The following is a 21562-nucleotide window of genomic DNA, read 5'->3' on the forward strand; positions in this document are numbered from 1 at the left end:
ATACTTCTATATTCTTTCTTATTTACAGGGTAGCTGAGTTGCATATATGAAACAAGCCTGTAAATTAAAATATTCCTAATTAAACTAAAAACACTGCTAGATTCCATGTTCTAAAGTACAAACATAATGATCCATGTTAAAATATTTTTGAATACCTTGAAAGGATGCATAGCAAAAGAGAGAAAGAGAATGAATTAATAATATTAAAACTAAAACTAGTCATCAGTTAGTTTCCACCAGCATAACAATCAAGAGTAACAGACTTGGGAGGCCAAGGCAGGAGGATTGCTTAAGGCGAGTTCAAGACCAGCCTGGGTAACATAGTGAAATCACATTTCTACCAAAAAAAAAAAAAAAAAAAAAAAAAAGGAAAAAGTAACAAAGGAAAGAGAAAGAGCTACAGTCATCTATTATAGAGGAAAACTCACATGTCTCAGGTATTTCTAGTTATTGTAAGTATTCAACAAATTCCCTGTCTTCTATGTAAGAAAATGTTACTTTAGTTAGTGATAAAGTTTTACCGAGTAGGAGACACAAACTTTATTCATCAGTTTTTAGGTATCAGGCATGCAACATATCTGTGATAATAGATAAATTATGAAAGCTATTGGAAAAGGCTGTATTTATGACATCTTAAAGCCATCTTCTATAAAGAAACTTACAGTAAGAACTGAATGATTTAAATGGAATACAAGAACTTCCCCATTTATGTTAAGAATAATTTAGAAGAAAATGGTATGTTTTATGTCTGAATGAAAAGCTCTTCCAAAAGCAACTAGTTTTTAAAGTAAAAACATGCTACTATAGAAAATAAGCTTTTTACCAGAAATTGTAGATACCCAAGTTCTAGTTTGATTGTTTTTCTATATAGGAAATTGCAGCAGAAAACAATTTAGAATGAACTAAATCAAATAAACATCTAGCAGACAGTTTACATTATAATAAACTGATTAACAAAAAAAAAATCATTTTTTCCACAGCAGAAGTATATTTATTGTGCTGAAATCAGGTAGCAGGGAATGAATAGTTCTTGGGAACCAGCACAGAATGTTCACAAAGATTTACAAATCTCTAGTCATTACACACTGAGCAACAAAACAAAGGTGTTGAATCCTCTTAGATCAAACTACTTTATATGTTGCAAATTTTCTGTAATTCTCATGACTGCATGCCTTTGGGGAAAAAGTGTTTAATTTTAATGCACAATAAATATGTTATAGCTTACAAAATATTCTGAAATAATTTGTACAAACAGCATACATCCTTCACATGCAGCTTTGACATGTTGTTGATACTTAGAGATATTCATGCTTTTATTGGTCACATTTTGTCTTTCTGTAGTAATCCCTTTGCAACATCCCTTAAAAAATTAACCTATGTAGTAAGACATGGTACAAATTCTTTCCTATTTTATTTCCAGTTGTTCACTTATATTACATGAAATACTTCATCTGTAAATAGCAAATTGAATGTCATAGTTCTGACTACTCTCACTTTTATTCATTTTGTGTTTTAACAACACCTTGTAACATTAAGCATTGAATTTAACAATCTTTAGCACCAAGGAGTCAAGAATATTGCACCAAAATGGGTTTATACTTCATACCTAGTTAATAAATAAGATCTTGCAACTTAGTCACAAGGAAAACGTTACTCCAAAATTAAACACATTGAAAGAGAAGAATAGTTTCACAGAAATGTTTGGTGTATGCTATTTGTCGTAAAAGCAAAAAACAACACTAGAGGATTTGAAAGTTAATATTAAAATTTACATTAGAAGACTCCTTGATTTTTTAATTAAAATTTATTTAATTTTAAATGTTCTTTCCAACAGAAGAGGTAGGTATATTTCCACATATGAAAAATCAGTAACAGCCATAAATCAAAACAAGGAAAGCCTGATAAAAATCAACATATTCTAACAGCACATAAATGTAACTATCTTATGATGTTACTAATAAACACGAGTTGTTTCATGTTTCAAACAGACAATAATTTTAATTTTTATATATTTCAGCTAGTAACAGGAGTATTCAAATGCTGCCTTTTCATCACAAAAAATTGTTTCCCCACAGTGATTTGTGTGAGTCATGGTGATCTCTGAGTCACCAGACAAGACTTTACTGCAATTCTTTCTTATTTTCACCAACACCATCATCATCAAGCCTCTAAGATTCTACAGAGATCCGATTTTAAAAATTTAATTACAACCAAAAGTATAGTCTGACTAGAGGTGGAGAGATTTGACCATTCTGGTCAGCAAATGAACTCAAATGTGCAAGTTAAATGTATACACATTTCCAGCTTTGGACAAGAAAATGTAACACCACTGATTTCAGTCAGTAGATAAGGTAATTAGTAATTTGTCAAAATAATTCATAAAGACTGTTTCTGTGATCGTCTAAAATTCAGACCGAAGAATGAATGACTGTAAGATACACATGAAAAATCTCATCCTGTAGACAACTGGATGATGTGAACAGGGGGAGAATCTCCAAAGTCACATAATGATTGCTTTGGTCTGCAGAATATCAAGGCTAATTTTTAAAAAAATGTTTAAAATAAAAACTTCATAAATAAAACATCTGGGTATGGTATTAACACTTTACTCGGTCTAAGAGTTACTAGGACATAGAGCACATTTGTCTTTTCTCCCCACCCCCAAGCTCTCCTTTGCTTCTGTTTTCCCTGAAATTTTATATGACATGGGAGTTTTTCCTCACTGTCAACAACAGTTAAGGCCCAGTTCAATTTAATCTCCTTTTGCTTTTCCATTTTTCTGCTTTTTTCCATTTTCTATCACGAGTTGTTTTTCTGATTTGCTCACACCATTTGCTGAAATACCATTCATGGCTGTTTTTCCAGTTTTTGGTTTCTTAGGCTCTTTGTATGTCCGAATGTAGAAGTTAAGAAAGAGAAATATGAAGCTGATTGCATAGGCAATTAGAGCCCAGTGCATCCATTTGGGGAAGGGGCAGTCAGTGTAAAGAGACAGTGCTGTGTGCCCAATGGTCACATGGAATTGAACCTGAAAAACAGAAATGACAGCACAAAACATTTAATCTGAATTGTAAACAACTTTTAACAACATCAGCATCTTCTACATAGCTATCACAGGCCCAAATTTGGCCACACTGTGCAAAATTTATTGTTTTCTGGCTCCCATGGCTAGCTCTTTCTCATTCACACCTCAAATGCCATCTCCTCAGTAAGGGCTTTCTGACAAGACTTCAATTTCAATTGGCCCTCCCAATCCCATTAACCAAAGAGCTTTTTGCATTTTTTTTAAGGAGAATTATAACTATTTGAAATTGTCTTTTGTATTTGTTATTTCTTTATTGCCTATCTTTCCACCAGAATATGACTCCAGAAGGCAGGGCTTTGTCTTGCCCATCAGTGATTCTTGAGTCCTCAGCACAGCATCAGGATCAAGGAACATGTGTTGAATAATGTTATCTGATGAAAGGGAATCAATGGCCTAGGAGAGTAAAATAATAGTATTGTAGGCTCTTCAATTTTGTTTTCCTCCCACATTTTAGATTGGTTTCCATCAAATATCAAAATAGCTCATTTATTTCTTACAGAGAGTAGGCAGGTAAATTTTTATTTGAATGAACACTATCCTTCAAAAACTAGTATTTTGATGGCCAGGTGTGATGACTTATGCCTATAATCCTGGCACTTTGGGAGGCCGAGGCAGGTGGATCAACTAAGGTCAGGAGTTCAAGACCAGCCTGGCCAACATGGTAAAACCCTGTTTCTACTAAAATATAAAAAATTAGCCGGGCGTGGTGGTCTATGCCTGTAATCCCAGTTACTCGGGAGGCTGAAGCAGGAGAATTGCTTGAACCCGGGAGGTGGAAGCTGCAGTGAGCCCAGATTGCACCATTGTACTCCAGCTTGGGCAATAAGAGCAAAACTCTGTCCCCATACCCCCACCAAAAAAAAAAAAAAAAGATAAAAGCAATATTTGGATAAAATGTAGTAGATATTTCAGAATAAATACAAAAAGAATCACTTTCAACTTTAAAGATTTTTTAAAGGAAAAAAGCCAAAAGTGAGATGATTAAAATGAAATATTCTGATGTATCAATAAATGAATGGGTCAAGACATAATGTTAACAAGGGTTAATTTTTTATACAATTGACTTATATGACTGACTGTTGTGAGAACTTCTGGCTTGGAAATACAAATTCAACATCCTGTTTGAAACGGACAATTGTGGTTTCTCTTTTCAGGACAGCATTGTCCTTAAAATATTAATTGTTGATTAAAACAATCAGTATTACTTATTTTAAATATTATTAAAATAATGTATGCCATGTAAGCTAAAAATTTATACCATATTAAACAACTTTTATAATTTTCCTTGGCAAATATTTAAATTTGAAGAACTTTTGGTTTCACAATGGTTTTTAGAAGCTGCATCACCCAAAAGGGTGTGTATAAGGGTGTGATTGGGTATGGCGTCACTCAAGGAGAGGCAGGTGTAGGCTCCAACAAAACAGATAGGACTAATTCACACGATTTTGATCACCTCTTCATTTTCTTGGGTCCATTTACTACTTACTGAGAGAAATGAATTACACAAACTGTGTTAACAGCTTTTACACAAAAACTGGAGGAAGCTTCCTGTACCACTTTGGTTACAAATGAATCCTTCACACCCAGCATTTCCCAAAAGTTGTGCTTCCTGTTTGGTTAGCCAGCTGTTTAGCAACTTAAAGCAGAGATGAATAATATTTCCAAATGTGATTCCACTGATAAAATTGTGCACATGCTATGATTAAAGCAAATTATAATAAATTCTAAAGCTTGAAAAATAGTTACCAGGTTGGCTTTGAATTTCCAGTTTGATTACAGGCCAATGCCTAGCATCTGAAAGATACACTAATGCACACACTCAGATTGCCACAAGCAGTCTTACTAGGGGGATGTGCTGAAAACTGTCTGGACTAAAGACTACCATTTGAAAATATCTGTCTCTGCTCTCTTAAGGACAGTGTTTTAGAGAACTACAAGGAGTTCACTTGTCCCTATTCCCTTCCTTTGCCCCACCCCTTCCTTGGCTATGTGCTTTCTTTTCAGCTGTATAGTCTAAATATATGAGCTATGTTAAAGACTGAAAAATGAAATAAAAAACAAAATTTTTAAGCAAGGACAACAAGAAGAGAGATAATAAAATTTTAAGTTAGGAAAATCACCTGAGGGGAAGACTACATATTATTTTTCTATTCAGACATAAATCTACGTACTTTGTAGCATGCTTAGATCTTTAATCATCCTTTCCACAAATATGTTTAGACAATGTTTTCCTTAGAGAAGTGCTATATCTAGTCTTTTAAGGATATTAGAAAAACAAAGACTTGCTGGGACCAACAAGTCTATAAATAAGTTGGCTGGAGTCAAGTGGGCCTAATTGCAATATAACTAGAGGATAAAGTTAATTTCACAATAGAAAATTGTTTAAAATGACTTTGCACTTTAAAATTAATCAAATTTAAACAATTTCAGTATTTTCCCAGAAGAAACTTTGGAAGCATTTAACTCACCAGTTGCAACATAGTCAGGTATCGTTTCCACCAAAGATATTTCTGAATCCATGGGCCAAATGCAGCTAACCCATAGTATGAGTACATAATCACATGGATAAAGGAATTCATCTGGGCTCCAAAAAATGCTTTAGAAAAACAACAGGTAATTACCAGATACAGAAAATTTTATTAAGCAGTAAGCCACTGAGATATACAATAAATGAATACACAGTATTTTTTAATATTTAATATTGAGTACAGATTAGGAATGAAAAATATAAAGTAGTACTAATAAAAAAGTTTTCCCTTCAGATTAAGCTAGATATTTTTAAAGTTTAGATTTGAGGTTTTACCATATAAATAAAAATGTATGTTCAAATGCAAAGGACTTTCAAAGTGGTAGGTTTTCAAATGGGGTACTCCAGTGAGCTTAAATAGGCCCAAATGTAGAACTGTTGCCTATGTTACTTTTAATTCTACTATTCTTGCCTTTAGATGTGCCAATATACATATCTATAACAAAACAGCACTTATTTCTTAGGTTTCCAAATAGTTTAAAATATAACAGCACTACACATATTGAATAATTCATTTAATATAGATAAATCTACAGAGATATTCCAGTCAGTCTAAATCAATGACATTCTTTCTCTTCAGAATATTAATTAAATCAAGGTATAGATGTAATAATAAATTAATTTTGTCATAAAGTGATCTAAGTGTTCAGTTCAGATTTACTAATTTTCTTTTAAAATTACAGAGGTTGCCTTTAACTGTATTGTTTTAAGGTTGGCCCCAATAATATATGTATTAATTTCTAAGCTGCCAATTATCATAATATGACAATGAAAGCAGGAAGGTGAACTATACTATAATGACTTGTACCCTGGATCCTCCTCAGAGGAATCATCTGCATCAATCTCAACATAGTGAATCATCCTTAATCTACAGGCACCTGAAAAGATAGGAGGCAGATCTTGGCCAAACTATGAATTTAGATCCTCTTTAACATTAACAAGGCTATATAAAATTTCCTTTGAATAAGAACCAACAAGACCTATACAGGCTGAGTATCCCATATCCAAAATGCTCAGGACCAGATGTGTTTCTGATTTCAGATTTTTTTAAACTTTGGAATATCTGCATAGACATAATGAGATGTCCTGGGGATAGGACTCAGGTCTAAATCCAAAACTTCACATACACCTTATACATGTATCCTGAAGGTAATTTTATAAAATTTTAAAGTAATTTTATGGGTGAAACAAAGTTTGTGTACTCTGAACATCAGCAAGCAAAGATGTCACTACCTTAGCCACCCATGTGGACATTGTCTGCGGTTGTTTGACATCAATATTATGCTGTACACAGAAAAAGGCTAAGAGGGTCTTTTTTTCCCCTCAGGTATACTGAATAAAGTGTGTTGTGCACTTGTGTTTTGACTGTGACCCATCACATGAGGCCAGGTGTGTAATTTTCCACTTGTAGTATCATGCTGGTGCTCAAAAAGTTTTGAATTTTGGAGCATTTGGACTTCAGATGTTTGGATTAGGGATGTTCAATCTGTATTAGAGCAGGAGTGAGCTATGGGCCAAGATGGAAATCTTCAGATTTGAGGGGTTGTGTCTTGGTATTCTTTGGATCAGAACTACTAGTCCCGTTCCCCATCAAAATATTGTTTTCTACCTTTAGTCTTGGTTTATGCTTATCTCTGGGGCAAATCTTTAGGTATTAAAGTAGTCACAGATAAAAAGCTAAAGTTACACTTGCCTCAAATTTTTTAAAAATGAAATGATGGCTGGGTGCGGTGGCTCATGCCTGTAATCCCAGCACTATGGGAGGCCGAGGCAGGCAGATCACAAGGTCAAGAGATCGAGACCATCCTGACCAACATGGTGAAACCCCGTCTCTACTAAAAATACAAAAAATTAGCTAGGCGTGGTGGTGTGTGCCTGTAGCCCCAGTTACTCAGGAGGCTGAGGCAGGAGAATCGCTGGAACCCAGGAGGCGGAGGCTGCAGTGAACTGAGATCACGCCACTGCACTCCAGCCTGGAGACAGAGCGAGACTCCATCTCAAAAAAAAAAAAAAAAAGAAAAGAAAAGAAAAGAAAAAACAAAAAGAAATAAACATGGAAATGATTAACCACGAAAGCAAGTTAAATGGTAGATCAAGTCGAAGTCCTAGGTTCTCATTGCTTTCCACTGAACACATAGATGCAATTAAATGCAAGCAGTATATTCCTGAAAATGCTCACCTTGTCCTCCTGCAACCCACTTAATTCCAATCCACCACAAGGTAAACATCGTACAGTGATGATACACATGAAGGAAAGAAACCTGGTTGTTTTTCTTTCTCAGAATAAAAAACACTGTGTCCAAATACTCAACTCCTTTAGAAACAAAGTACCACCACAGAGCAGCAGCTATCTGTAAAAAGGGAAAGCGTGTTATAAACACCAAAATGACACTATTGTACGGATTTATACTCATTGTAAGTAAGTTCAAAATAAATATTTGTATATTGCACAAAATGTACAAGGCATGGAATCATTTATGCCTAAGTAGTTTTGAAAAACCTAAGCATCTCTCCATGGGGACAAAATAGAAAATAAAGAGTCCAAAGCTCTGTCTATACAGTGCTAATAAGTTAGAGAACATTTTCTGTCTGTTCCAGAGGTAGATGTCACATAGTGTCAAACTGCTGAATACAGAGCTGGAAGTACATTCAGACTGCTATGCTTTTCAACTGGGTAGAGGAACTGAGATGTTGACTTTGTAAAATGAGTTTAGTTGTTCATGCTCAGCCTACATTATACCTCAGAAAAACGTGCAAGTAAGTTCATGTAGCAATTGGTCTCTGCAAGTGTCTGCCTGTCTGCCCACCCTCTCCCCTCACCTCCTCCTGCCTGCGCGCCCCACCCCCTCACCGCACCAACATGTGCAACAACATAAATATCCAATCACAGCAGTTTGTATTAGGTATTAAAATATTTAAAATAATAAATGGGAATGAACAAACAAATATTTCCCAGGTCATAAATATAATCCTGCTTACATGAATAAGTCTTTTCTTTTCCTGGGCTCTAATTAAGTCACCAGATGGTGCAGAAAGATTACATTACATGCTGAGATTAAGGATCCAGTGAGAGGTGACCTCTGTATGTTTTAAAATGTTTTACAAGAATCCTACTACAACAAAAACCAAAACTTAATTTTTTATGTCAAGTATTTTCTATGATAAGCATCCTATGTATAAATAACAAATAAGGCAGTACATAACTAAAATCTATTTATAAGCTTTTGTGTGTTAGGGCCCTGTCAGATTCATTCACAGACGGGCTTAGGTGTTTTAGAGTTGAAGGATCCCTTTGTATTTTATACCTGCACCTGGTATACGTCATGAGATTTTTGTTTGTTTTGGCTTTTGCATTTGAAAAACAAAATTATAATTTTGAAGTGTGGGGAAAGAAGAAACAGAAAGCATATAAGAAACGAAGTATTTACAAAGTGAGAATTATTTACTGGATTTACTTGAAAAATATCGTTAAAAATGATATGAATTGGTGGAAAATAAGCTTGAAATAGCTAACTACTCCCAGCAACACTACCGTTAATATTCACTATTATATTAGTTCTTTAAAATAAAGTAACTATCACCATTTTGGCATAGTAACCTGTAACTAAAAGGAAAGATATAATCACTTATTTTTCCTCCATCTGGACCTCCACATTTGCCATAATTCACATAAAATAACAACAAATAATAAGTCTCCTTAGTTTGCAAACTGCACTAGGTATCTTTAAATAAGCTACACCAAAAGTGATACTTCTTGGCTACATAACAATGAATACAAAAATGAGTCTCTCCATAAAATATTCACTCTATTGCATCCCATATTAGAGAGGAGAAGAGAGCACGAGCAAGATTCCAAATGAAATCTGTTGCAAATCTCAGGTTCTTTATCCTCCTAGATTACAGTTCTCATAATAGCTCATTTTTTAAAGATGTGAAAGTTTACCTCTGTAAGCGAGAGTGGTATTTTTAACCTTTATCCTAAAAATAGTAATATGTTGCCCCATCTAAGGGTTTTTCTATGCCTACTCCCAGAAGTCAGTCAGTCAAACACTTCTCCCTGTTCCCTTCCCTACAGCAAGCAAGAAGTCACCTCTCCAACTGAAGAGATTCTTTGGCAACAGTTATCAGAAGAAAATTTTTCATAGCCAATACATCTAGAGAGGAGCCTCTCTCATTGTCTCTCAGTCACATCCAGGTTTTATTTCCTCCTTAGTCATTTGTTTACATGGCTGCTGTCTGCCTCATCACCCTCACTAGAGTGCCAGCCCCACAAAGGCAGGGCTTTTCAGCTCGTCCCCAGTGCCCCTCACAATACCAACAAATAGTAGATGCTCAATCCATTATTTAATGAATAAATAAAACCAACATGACAACCAAACCGGTGACTTTTCATCAGTCCATAAGTCTTCTAATAGGGAAATGAAGATATGTACATAACATGCTTAAGTACGTTAAAGCAATTTGGTCTCCAGTCTTGATGAATACTGATATTTATATAGTGTCCACTCCCCATGGCAGGAAACTGTTTTTCTCAAGGGAAGTCACTGGATATTATTACTACATATACTATAGGTAACATAAAACATGTTATGTTTTATATGTAATTTCTAGTATGAACCACAGTATATAAGAAGAGCTCAATAAATACTTAATAGAATAAAGTAATCTGTTGTTTCTTTTGCTTAAATTAATGTTAATTTTACTCATGTAAGTGAATGGAAAACAAAATATAACATCTTGTTACTAGCGGTTTATTTTTCTGCAAATATAATAATAAACTGAGTTTATGCCTATACAAATTGTTCTATGCTTAATTTCCTAAACATTCCACACTTCACAAAACATTTACTTTTCCTCACTTTCCTTTTTTTTTTTTTTTTTTTTGAGATGGAGTCTCGCTCTGTTGCCCAGGCTGGAGTGCAGTGGCCAGATCTCAGCTCACTGAAAGCTCCGCCTCCCAGGTTCACGCCATTCTCCTGCCTCAGCCTCCTGAGTAGCTGGGACTACAGGCGCCTGCCACCTCGCCCGGCTAGTTTTTTGTATTTTTTAGTAGAGACAGGGTTTCACCGTGCTAGCCAGGATGGTCTCGATCTCCTGACCTCGTGATCCACCCGTCTCAGCCTCCTAAAGTGCTGGGATTACAGGCTTGAGCCACCGCGCCCGGCCTTTCCTCACTTTCTTAATACATAACTAGGACTCTAAGAGTTTCTATTCTTGCCCAAAAACAAACAAACAAAAATCTAATATAATATCTTTAAAAGAAACATGAGACTTCTTTGCTTTAACAAATACTGCATTCTAGTAATTCAATGCATATTTGCTCATGCTGCAAAATAAAAAACATTCTTGAGATACAAAAACAAATTTTAAATTAATTACTTTTAAAAAAAGCGTAGTTTTATTGACTCATAACAATCTAGTATAATTTCACTATCATATTAAAGTACTTTTTGCCAGGTGTGGTGGCTCACACCTGTAATCTCAGCACTTTGGGAGGCTGAGGCAAGAGTATCCCTTGTGGCTAGGAGTTCAAGACCAGCCTGGGCAACATAGCAAGACACTGTCTCTACAAAAAGTAAAAAAAATAGCGAGGCATGGTGGTGCATGCCCATAGCCCCAGCTACTTGGGAGGCTGAGGCAGAAGGATCAATTGAGCCCAGGAGTTTGAGGCTGCAGAGAGCTATGATCATACCACTGCACTTCAGTCTAGGGGACAGAGCAAGAACCTGTCTCTAAATGAATGTTAAAGAACCTGTCTTTAAAAAACTACATTCTACATTTTCACAGATTGGGGCCTATAAAAATCAAACCACTTTTACTGATTAAGAGTATTTTTAATGTACTTACCCTGACTTCATTAACATTATTAGAATAATCCACACTCTGGCAAATATAGCTATATCCCGCATTATATGATCCCATGAATAACTGGAAAAAGAGTAGTAATATTTGTAGTAAAGTTTTAGTAAATACAGCGTTAAAAATACAATTATATACAAAATGTAGCCTTTCAAATTATTTTAAAAGCAATATTTTCTTTAAAAATTTCAAATGCATTAAAAAATGTCATGCATTCCAATTGCTAGAGGTTACTGTGCATTAATTTGTTCTATAATTAAAATATAAATTAAAAATCACATGTAACTTTTATACTGAATATTGACTCTATCTATTAAATACTTCACAGCATTAAGAGAAATTTTTACTGCTAGGACTCAGATTTTAAAGTTGTCCTACCTTAATTGGTTTCTATGTTTGATGCAGAGTGGTTTGCGTATAACAAATTAGGTACACATATTCAAATAAATTAAAGTGTTTATGAAGTTGAGACTTGAGGCTAAGTTTTCAATTAAAGAAATATTTCTTTTTCGAAGAAGAGTTATTGTTTATTTTCCAGCATTACTAGTCAGTTCTCTGGGATCACATAGAATTTTAATGAGTCTCTTAGGGAACAAATTCTTTATACTTATGCAATTTAAAAAATAGCTGTGTCAATCTAGCTTTTAGAATTTCCTTTGAAAATGTCACGGAGAATTTGCTCGTGCCCAGAAAACTATATAATGCTTAGTAACAACAGCTATATGGTAGTTAATTCATTTTAATTCCAGCCCCAAATACAACATTACATAAGAGGATTTACTTGAAATTGGCATATTTTGATCAGTTACCAAACCGGAAACTACTGAATAAGAATTATAAATAAATAGCTGCTACTGTTTACTGAGTGCATAATACATGCCAAACATTATGCAAAAATTATCTTACTTAAATCTGATGATAATCCGAGATGGCAGGTATTTAAGTGGGGAAAACGAGGCTAAGAAAAGTTAAATAACTTTCAATGCCAGAACCACTAATGAGGTTTCTTTTAGAATCCAGTTGGTCTTATTCAGACTTCCATTTTGAATAACTGCCCTATACTTCATGTTTAATTTTTTTGTTATTCAAAAGTGAAAAATGTCAAAAATGTACTTTTAGAGTAGCTAACAGTTATGTCTGGGTACAATATTACAATGATGGTTTTATACATTCTCATTTTTAAATATCCAATAACCTTGGAAAATGATTAAAGTGATCTTAAAAACATACCTCTCTGAAGATAAAAAAGTTAAGCAAAACCATCCCAAAATTATAGATAATGAGCACTAGACGCATCTGAAAAGGTTCTCGGTCCTTCATCCACTTTGGACCCAGCCACACAAACAGGAGATAAAGAGTGCTTATACTTAGTGTAGGCCAAGGAGACTGCATCAGAGGCCAATTTTCCACACGCTTATCTATAGAGAAAACAAAATATCATAAAATTAATCAATAAATGTTTTATAAAACACACTTTCTAGGAATCAAGATGTTTCAACTTAATTTCCGAATTTGACCAAATATGGATCACTGTCCTTTAAGTCCCAATAAAAAAAATACATGGTATAAAAACCAAAGAAACAATATGGAATCCTGCAAGTGGCTTCTGAAAATTATGCTTCATGGGCAAAGACTTCATGTCTAAAACACCAAAAGCAACGGCAACAAAAGCCAAAATTGACAAATGGGATCTCATTAAACTAAAAAGCTTCTGCACAGCAAAAGAAACTACCATCAGAGTGAACAGGCAACCTACAGAATGGGAGACAATTTTTGCAATCTACTCATCTGACAAAGGGCTAATATCCAGAACCTACAAAGAACTCAAACAAATTTACAAGAAAAAAACAAACAACCCCATCAAAAAGTGGGCAAAGGATATGAATAGACATTTCTCAAAAGAAGACATTCATACAGCCAACAAACACATGAAAAAATGCTCATCATCACTGGCCATCAGAGAAATGCAAATCAAAACCACAATGAGATACCATCTCACACCAGTTAGAATGGCAATCATTAAAAAGTCAGGAAACAACAGGTGCTGGAGAGGATGTGGAGAAATAGGAACACTTTTACACTCTTGGTGGGATTGTAAACTAGTTCAACCATTATGGAAAACAGTATGGCGATTCCTCAAGGATCTAGAACTAGATGTACCATATGACCCAGCCATCCCATTACTGGGTATATACCCAAAGGATTATAAATTATGCTGCTCTAAAGACACATGCACACGTATGTTTATTGCAGCACTATTCACAATAGCAAAGACTTGGAATCAACCCAAATGTCCATCAGTGACAGATTGGATTAAGAAAATGTGGCACATATACACCATGGAATACTATGCAGCCATAAAAAAGGATGAGTTTGCATCCTTTGTAGGGACATGGATGCAGCTGGAAACCATCATTCTTAGCAAACTATCACAAGAACAGAAAACCAAACACCGCATGTTCTCACTCATAGGTGGGAACTGAACAATGAGATCACTTGGACTTGGGAAGGGGGACATCACACACCGGGGCCTATTATGGGGAGGGGGGAGGGGGGAGGGGGTAGGGATTGCATTGGGAGTTATACCTGATGTAAATGACGAGTAGTTGGGTGCTGACGAGTTGACAGGTGCAGCACAGCAACATGGCACAAGTATACATATGTAACAAACCTGCACGTTATGCACATGTACCCTAGAACTTAAAGTATAATAATAATAAAAAATTTAAAAATTAAAAAAAAAAAAAAGAACTGTTACAGAAAATAAAATTTTCAAAAGTGCCTTTATAAAGTAAGGAAACTATACCATATTCTAATTCACAAAATGAAAAGCTGAGACGGAGTTTAACACTAGTTATGTTTGGAAGTTTCCTTTTATTCTAGCTCTGTGGATAATTGCACAAAAACCAGTGCTTCAGCAGACATGAGGTCACACGAAATGTCAGACTTGATAGGAACCCACAAAAAAGCTGGTTCAGGCCCCTCCTTTTATCCAAGAGGAAAGGATTTCAGTTAAATGCCCAACATGGTCAGTCTTGTTGGTCTCCCCCTTACCCAGAACTTCTCTAATTATAGGCAGTAATTATTATTAATATGTAGACCATAAAACTATGTATTGTACAGAATATAGCAATTATCTGATATTTGCCCATGTGTTTGATAAACTTATAACTTTTTCTAAAGGAACCTGATGCAGCAAATAAACATGTGGTTCATCAGAAAGAAGCAGAATCAAGTCAAATGGGATTTTATGCAACAACATTGGACATACTTCATTTAAATGCTTTCATTTAAAAAGGTATTTCTATTATCTATGCCCAAGTAAGAAAGCAGTAACTTGAGCTACAAAGAAAGAGCTACATTTTAAAAAGCCTGTCATTTCAAAATTATTTTCTTGCATATCCACCATCATTAAAACAATGTGTTTGTTTTAGTTTTTTTTTTTTTTTCAGGATCTAATCAGATCTAATTTCATTCTAGCCCAGTGTCCACAAAAAAAAAAAAAAAAAAAAAAAAAAAAAGATCATGTCATAAATAAGAATCTATTTCAAGGTTTTAGTGGTCAAAGTTAAAAAACCTGGCCTATATTTTCTGCAATTTCATAGGATTTGTTCTTCTCATGCATGTTGAGAAACTTAAAAATATAGCAAAATTGAAATAAAAATCCGTGCAATTCTTAAAAAAAAAAAAGAAAATTATGCTTCATTACTTATGTTGTCACACATTATGTTTTACAGAGACCCTGGAGAACAAAAACAAGAAATAAAGCTCACTAAAAACAGAGGTGATTATCTTGGGATGAAAAGTTAATGAAAAACTTCATACACAGAAAATAAATATCTTAAGGAAACATTTGTCTTCCATATTATACATGTGAAATTTCTCAGGGCAGCCTGGAGGCTGCTCTGTGTGTCCACTCCTAAAGCAGGCAAGAATTTAACTGGAGAGGTACAGGGTGATGGTAGCCATTTGCTGATATCTAGAGACACTGAAGACAAGAGTACAGGGCACTGAGAGATTAAGTTAGAGTTCACTACAATTCTATAATGTATTTAAATAGTCACCATGTTCAAGACATTTTTCTAACTTTTTCATTGAGAGCATGCACTTATTTTATTCCCACGAATAACTAACTTGAATGTTTTTCTCTAGAGCTGTAAGTCACATAACTTACATATGTGGAACTATATATAATGCAACACATTATTTTACTTAAAATGAATTGATTGTCCAGCATATTCAAATACGCAACCATAAATCAATTTTACAATGGAATGTTGCCACAAGTAATACATTTCTCAAACAAGAATCATAATGAAATATGGATGGGATTAACAAAAATCTTTTAACATTATAAAAATATGTTAATGTTAATTTTTATATTTCTAAAAGCTAAACAACAGTTATAGGTTGCAAATCTAATTTCTAGTTTATTCTTGGCAATGGAAAACATTTTTACGTCCTATTTTGAGGAAATGATGTATTTTTAAAGTAGTAAAAGAAAATTCAAGTTCTTAGAACCAAACTAAATGAATTTAATTTAATTGTTGATTATAATAACTCCCTATTTAGACTATCACTTTTACTAAAAGCTGTATATGCAAAATGCTTCTGGATTAGTGAACTAGGTATTAAAATATCTTACTTAAAAAAATGAATCTGTGTCTATATACTGTCAATAAACAATAAGATACAAGATATAAAATATATACTGTCAATAAACAATAAGATACAAGACATAAAACACAATATTTAATCAAATAATTTGCAAAGTCAGGAAATGACACAACAACTATGGTTTCAATGAAATTAGAGTTGTTAAAAAGGTGAGCTATTGCTTGATGACCTGTGATATGGGGAAAAATAGGTGATAATGACTTGAAAGAAAAACACATATGGGAACCAGGAAAACAGAAAAACTGATTTTATTTCATAGTTTTAAAGGGAGGTCTATTATTCATAGACATTATAGCTGTATCACTCAAATCAAACACATTTCGGAGTTAACAATAAGCCAATATATTTGAACCATAGGAGAGATAGTAAACCTCTCATAAGGAGGAAATGACTTAAAAGATGGCCCGGCTGACTTTTGTTAAAAAGGCATTGTGCCACTAAGGACTTATCAATGACTGTTCACTTTTCTTAATGGCATTTTGTCATTTTACGTTAATTATCATCCTATGACCGTATCTTTCTATGCTAAAGGCCCCCCATAAAACACGAGGTGTGCATCTACTTAGGCATTTCTTTTTCTATACTATAGAAAAAAAAGATTTAGACAAACCCCCTGTATTACAGAAGAAACATTTAGACAAACTCTGTTCTAGGTCACAGAGAAGGAGGTGCTGTGGTATCCCGTTCTTTTTCACAAACTGTAAGGCAGGTGTTGTTTTTCCTATGAGACTTATACAAAGAGCAAAAGTACTCTGATTAATGCCATACTCCACGTAACACAGGAAGATAAATTTGTGAGGAGATTTTAATTTCTAACATCACAGATTATCTTTCACCCTTATCACATACAGAATTCCTATTGACTTCAAAGAAAGTTCTGAGTGGCGGGTACAAAAAAAAAAATTAAAGAAATAGGTCCAAAACTCTGCCAGAAATGAAGAGTAAATAAAAGTGCTCATTCTTTTTGATGTGTAGTGTGGTATGCTGTATCTGTATCATTCTCATTCAACAGAGAAATTTAAAGAGAAGACTACCACAGGAGAGAGAGAAAGACACATTAGTGAGAAGCTGAAGATCTTACAATATGAAACACTAATAGAGGCCAACAGAAGAGTAGAAACAGGAAATAACAGAGGAATCAGAGAAAGCACACAAGACCCTACCAGTAAGTAGACTGGATTCTATTTATTTATTTATTTATTTATTTATTTATTTATTTATTTATTTTTAAGAGATGGCATCTCATTCTATTGTCAGGCTAGAGGGCAGTGGTGCAAACATGGCTCAATGCAGCCTTCACCTCCAGGGCTCAAGTGATTCACCTGCCTCAGCCTCCTGAGTTGCTGGTATCACAAATTAAGAGTAAATAAAAATGCTCCTTCTTTTTTATATATAGTGTGGTACACTGTATTGTGCTCTCATTCAACAGAGAATTTCCAAAAGAGAGAAGGAAACAGGCACTAGTAAGAAGCCACCATGACCAGCTGACTGGCTGAGTTCTAACACTGGCTGTGCTACTGTGCACAGGACCTTAGGTGCACAGTCTGTCTTCATTTCCTCCATCTATAAAATTGGATGGAAAGTAGGTAAACTAGATTAGTGTTTCTCCAGTTTCAATGAGAAAATGAATCACCAGGTTGCGGGGTGGGTGGGCATGGTAAAAATGCAGATTTTGAGACAGTCTCAAAATCATTTTTACCCATGGTAAAAATGGGTCTGACATGCAGCCCATTTATTTTCTTTTCTTTTTTCTTTTTTGAGACAGTCTCATTCTGTTGCCTAGGCTGGAGTAAAGTAGCATGATCTCTGTCCACTGCAGGCTCGGCCTCCTGAGCTCAAGCCATCCTCCCACCTCAGACTCCCAAATAGCTGGTACTACAGGCACACACCAAACACATCCTACTAATTTTTGTATTTTTTGTAGAGACAGGATTTTGCCATGTTGCCAAGGCTGGTCTCAAACTCCTAAACTCAAGCAATCCATCCATCTTGGCCTCCCAAAGTGTTAGGATTACAGTCGTGAGCCACCATGCTTGGTCCATGCAGCCCATTTCTAAGAAGACTGTATTTTCCAGGAAGCTCTAACTGATGCTATGCCATTACTCCATGGACCATCCCCTTTTGAGCAGTAACAAACTAGATGATCATTTAGGTTTCTTTTAACTTCTGAAAATTGTTACTTTTAAAAATAATTATTAGGAAGGAGAATAGACTAACGGTGAGGAAAACTGGATCAAGAAAATTTTAACTGGTCACGGGACGCATTTTGCATGGCCAGAGCACCTGCACATGTTACTATTCCATTACAGCACTCATTGCACTGTCCAGTGATCTTCTTTTAAACTGCTTTCTCCCTGAAAAGAGGGGCTGGGTCTTTCATTCTTGTATTGCAAGGCCTATCAAGGTACCTAAAAATATATTTGATGAATAAATAAACAGCAGATAATGTTTTCACATTATTCCTCTATTCTCTATCCTTTCTGCCAAATCCAACAGTATATTTGTTGACATTCAAGGTTTTCTCAGTGTCCAAGAACGCTTCCTACAGCTTTTCCCAGATCCTCCTCTATGTTGGCCTAATAACTTTACCCTCAAGTCAACAACTCATCAACCCAGTATTTAGTGAATATGTGTGCTCTATAAAGCTCAATGACCTTTTACTTCATTCCTTACTCCAGGGGAAAAAAGCAATGCCCTCACTTCTTTGCCCAACAATGTAAGGCATGCGTTCATTCAACAACCACTTAACAAATCCCTGTTTTCAGCCTATAAAAGGCCACATTTTACACCACACCCTTTTCAAATTAGCCCTTCTAGTTCGGAAGCGTCAGAGAGCTTTCAAAATTTCAGCCTCCCAGGATGATCATGAAAGCTGTAGTAACTGTCAATCCCTAACGCACAGCATAACAATTCCCAACCTTCTGATAATATTTGGATGAAATTCCTCCATGTCTTTACATGTTATAATACTATACAAGTTATGTTTGTCTTTCTGCATGTATTTGCATTAATATTTCCTTTAGTGCTTCTGATGAGATGCAAATATTCTATATTTCTTTCATATGTTTCCTTTTCCACTAAAAAGGGCTGTGTCACAACAGTACCATACAATGATAGGAAAATTCACCATTACTAACAGTTCCACCTAAGTTTTGAACCAAAAAAATGTTGGGGGACTAAAACAGTAAAGGAAAATCATGAATACTAATGCTTCATGTATTTTATGTAAACTTTAAATATATTAAAGTAAATTATCCATATTTTCATTAACTCAAACGTTTAAATATATACATTAGTATTTTACAGCTAAATTAAAACCTCTAATTCATTTGGGCTATGTACTGAATCCAAATGTAGATTATACATATTAGAGTGACAGGAGATATATTTCTATTATGTTGTCAACATCCTAATCCTACACAGTTATCAGTGGGATTTCACATCATGAATTCATTAGGAAAAAAGACTGAAAAACATCTACTAAAATCCTACCTCTGTTACCACCACCGAAGTCACACCCTGTCGCCAAATAGTACAAAGATCCAAATACGTTTTATGTAGTATTCTTGGGAGTTTCTCTTTAGAAAGTTTTGGTGGGATGGAGGGGGAAACAAAAATGATACAAATATAAATGGACTTTTGTCAACTTGTTTTATCAAATTACTTTCATATTTTATACTATAAATATGCTTATTAACATGTTTGTACCTTCATGTGTTAGTAAATTTGCTCTTATTTTGAGCCTGTTTATTAACAATTTTAAGTCTTTCATGTTGTCAGGTAAACTTTTATCTAAACAAGAATCATAAAATTTTAGATTTAGAAATGATCCCTTTATCTTAAAAATGAGATTCAGAGAGGTCAAGAGACTTGCCACTGCAGGTAAAGCAAGAGCCTCATTTAACCTAGCAGCTGTTGTAGGCACTACTCAATCACCATGTACTTAAATCTTAAGGGAGAAAATTTCCCATTGATTTTTTCTGAATTATAGGTACAAATGCTATATTTTAAGACTGTTCTTTCAAGGGAAAGAAAATAAGAGAGACTTTCAAAAGTTCCTTCAATAGAAAGAATGACAAGAGTTACTCAAAGGAACCAAGTCGTACCTTCATTAGCTGCTGCATCTGGCAGACCTGGATCATGAATACTTCAAAGCCATGATACCGAATAAGGGAAAAAGACTAAAGACTAAAGCCCGGAAAAGAGAAACAGGCCTCAGCAAATACTAAGAGAACTTATGAGAAATCAGATTTAATCTCCATTTTCAGAGAGTGGAATTAGAACCAAGTTAAGTTACAGGAAAGTAAATTTCACCTCAATTCAGGAAATTTCTGACCAGTGGGTCTTTCCCTTTTGTACATAGAAGGAGCTGTCTCCTTTGGTAATGGGTTTCCCATCCTAGTTTTGAATGAAATTTAAGCAAACCTAAAGCCAAATATTATAGCAAATTGAGCTCAGGAGCAAAAGTCTTTATTTTAAAAATGAGAATTACTATCTCCCTATCCTGTTCATTCCCAGCACAGCTCCCTGACCCAGGTTTCCATCATCTCTTGCATTCTAGTGGTCTCCAAGTCTGCCTGCCTGTCAGAATCACCCGAGGGAGCTCAGATTATAGTGTCCAGTCCTACCCGCAGAGATTTTGATTCAGTAGGTCTGGGGTAGGACCTGGGAATCTATGATTTTACACTTTAACCTTTGCAGACTCTTAAAGCGTTAAAAAATAGTTTGTAATGAAAATATTTTGAGACTGATTTCTAAAGCTTATGCCAAATGGGACTGATTTGTTTAATGTGGTCAGCAATCATACAATTTTATCTTTATTAAAAGGCTACATAACAATTATATAACTATGCATGTTTGTCAAAATTCAAAAACTGTTCAGTAAAAGGAGTCAATTTTACTATTTGCATATTATTCCTTTATGAAAATTGAGGGGGCCGGGTGCAGTGGCTCATGCCTGTAATCCCAGCACTTTGGGAGGCCGAGGCAGGCGGATCACTTGAGGTCAGGAATTCAAGACCAGCCTGGCCAACATGGTAAAGCCCTGTCTCTACTAAAAATACAAAAAAAAATTAGCTGGGCATAGTGGCGTGCACCTGTAATCCCAGCTACTCGGGAGGCTGAGGCAGGAGAATCACTTGAACCCGGGAGGCGGAGGTTGGAGTGAGCTACGATCACGCCACTGCACTCCAGCCTGGGTGAGAGAGAGAGAGAGAGAGACTCCTTCTCCAAAAAAAAAAAAAAGAAAAGAAAAATGAGGGGTCTACCTGAAATGAGGTTTCCCTTGAATACCTTCCACCAATAAGTTTTTATTCTTAATCTGATTTTTATCTTAAGATCACATAGTATGATGGAATAGACAGAACAGACTCTGAAGTCAGACACTACTCCTTTGGAGCAAAGTGATTTTGGCC

General features: G+C 35.1%; 1 protein-coding gene across 1 annotated transcript in view; it reads right to left on the bottom strand.

Moving 5' to 3' along the window:
• Window positions 1-965: 965 nt before the first annotated feature.
• The window catches only part of ELOVL4 (ELOVL fatty acid elongase 4), a 35802-nt gene continuing 15205 nt past the window's right edge, over window positions 966-21562 (bottom strand). The window contains exons 2-6 of the mRNA XM_003897837.5: window positions 12702-12889; window positions 11460-11540; window positions 7792-7963; window positions 5554-5681; window positions 966-3028 (exon numbers count right to left, since the gene is read on the bottom strand). Coding sequence (XP_003897886.3) covers window positions 2753-3028; window positions 5554-5681; window positions 7792-7963; window positions 11460-11540; window positions 12702-12889 — 845 coding nt within the window. The 3' untranslated portion in view covers window positions 966-2752. The remainder of the gene's footprint in view (window positions 3029-5553; window positions 5682-7791; window positions 7964-11459; window positions 11541-12701; window positions 12890-21562) is intronic.

The sequence above is a fragment of the Papio anubis genome, chromosome 6 (assembly GCF_008728515.1).
Source record: "Papio anubis isolate 15944 chromosome 6, Panubis1.0, whole genome shotgun sequence".
Classification (NCBI taxonomy): Eukaryota; Metazoa; Chordata; class Mammalia; order Primates; family Cercopithecidae; genus Papio; species Papio anubis.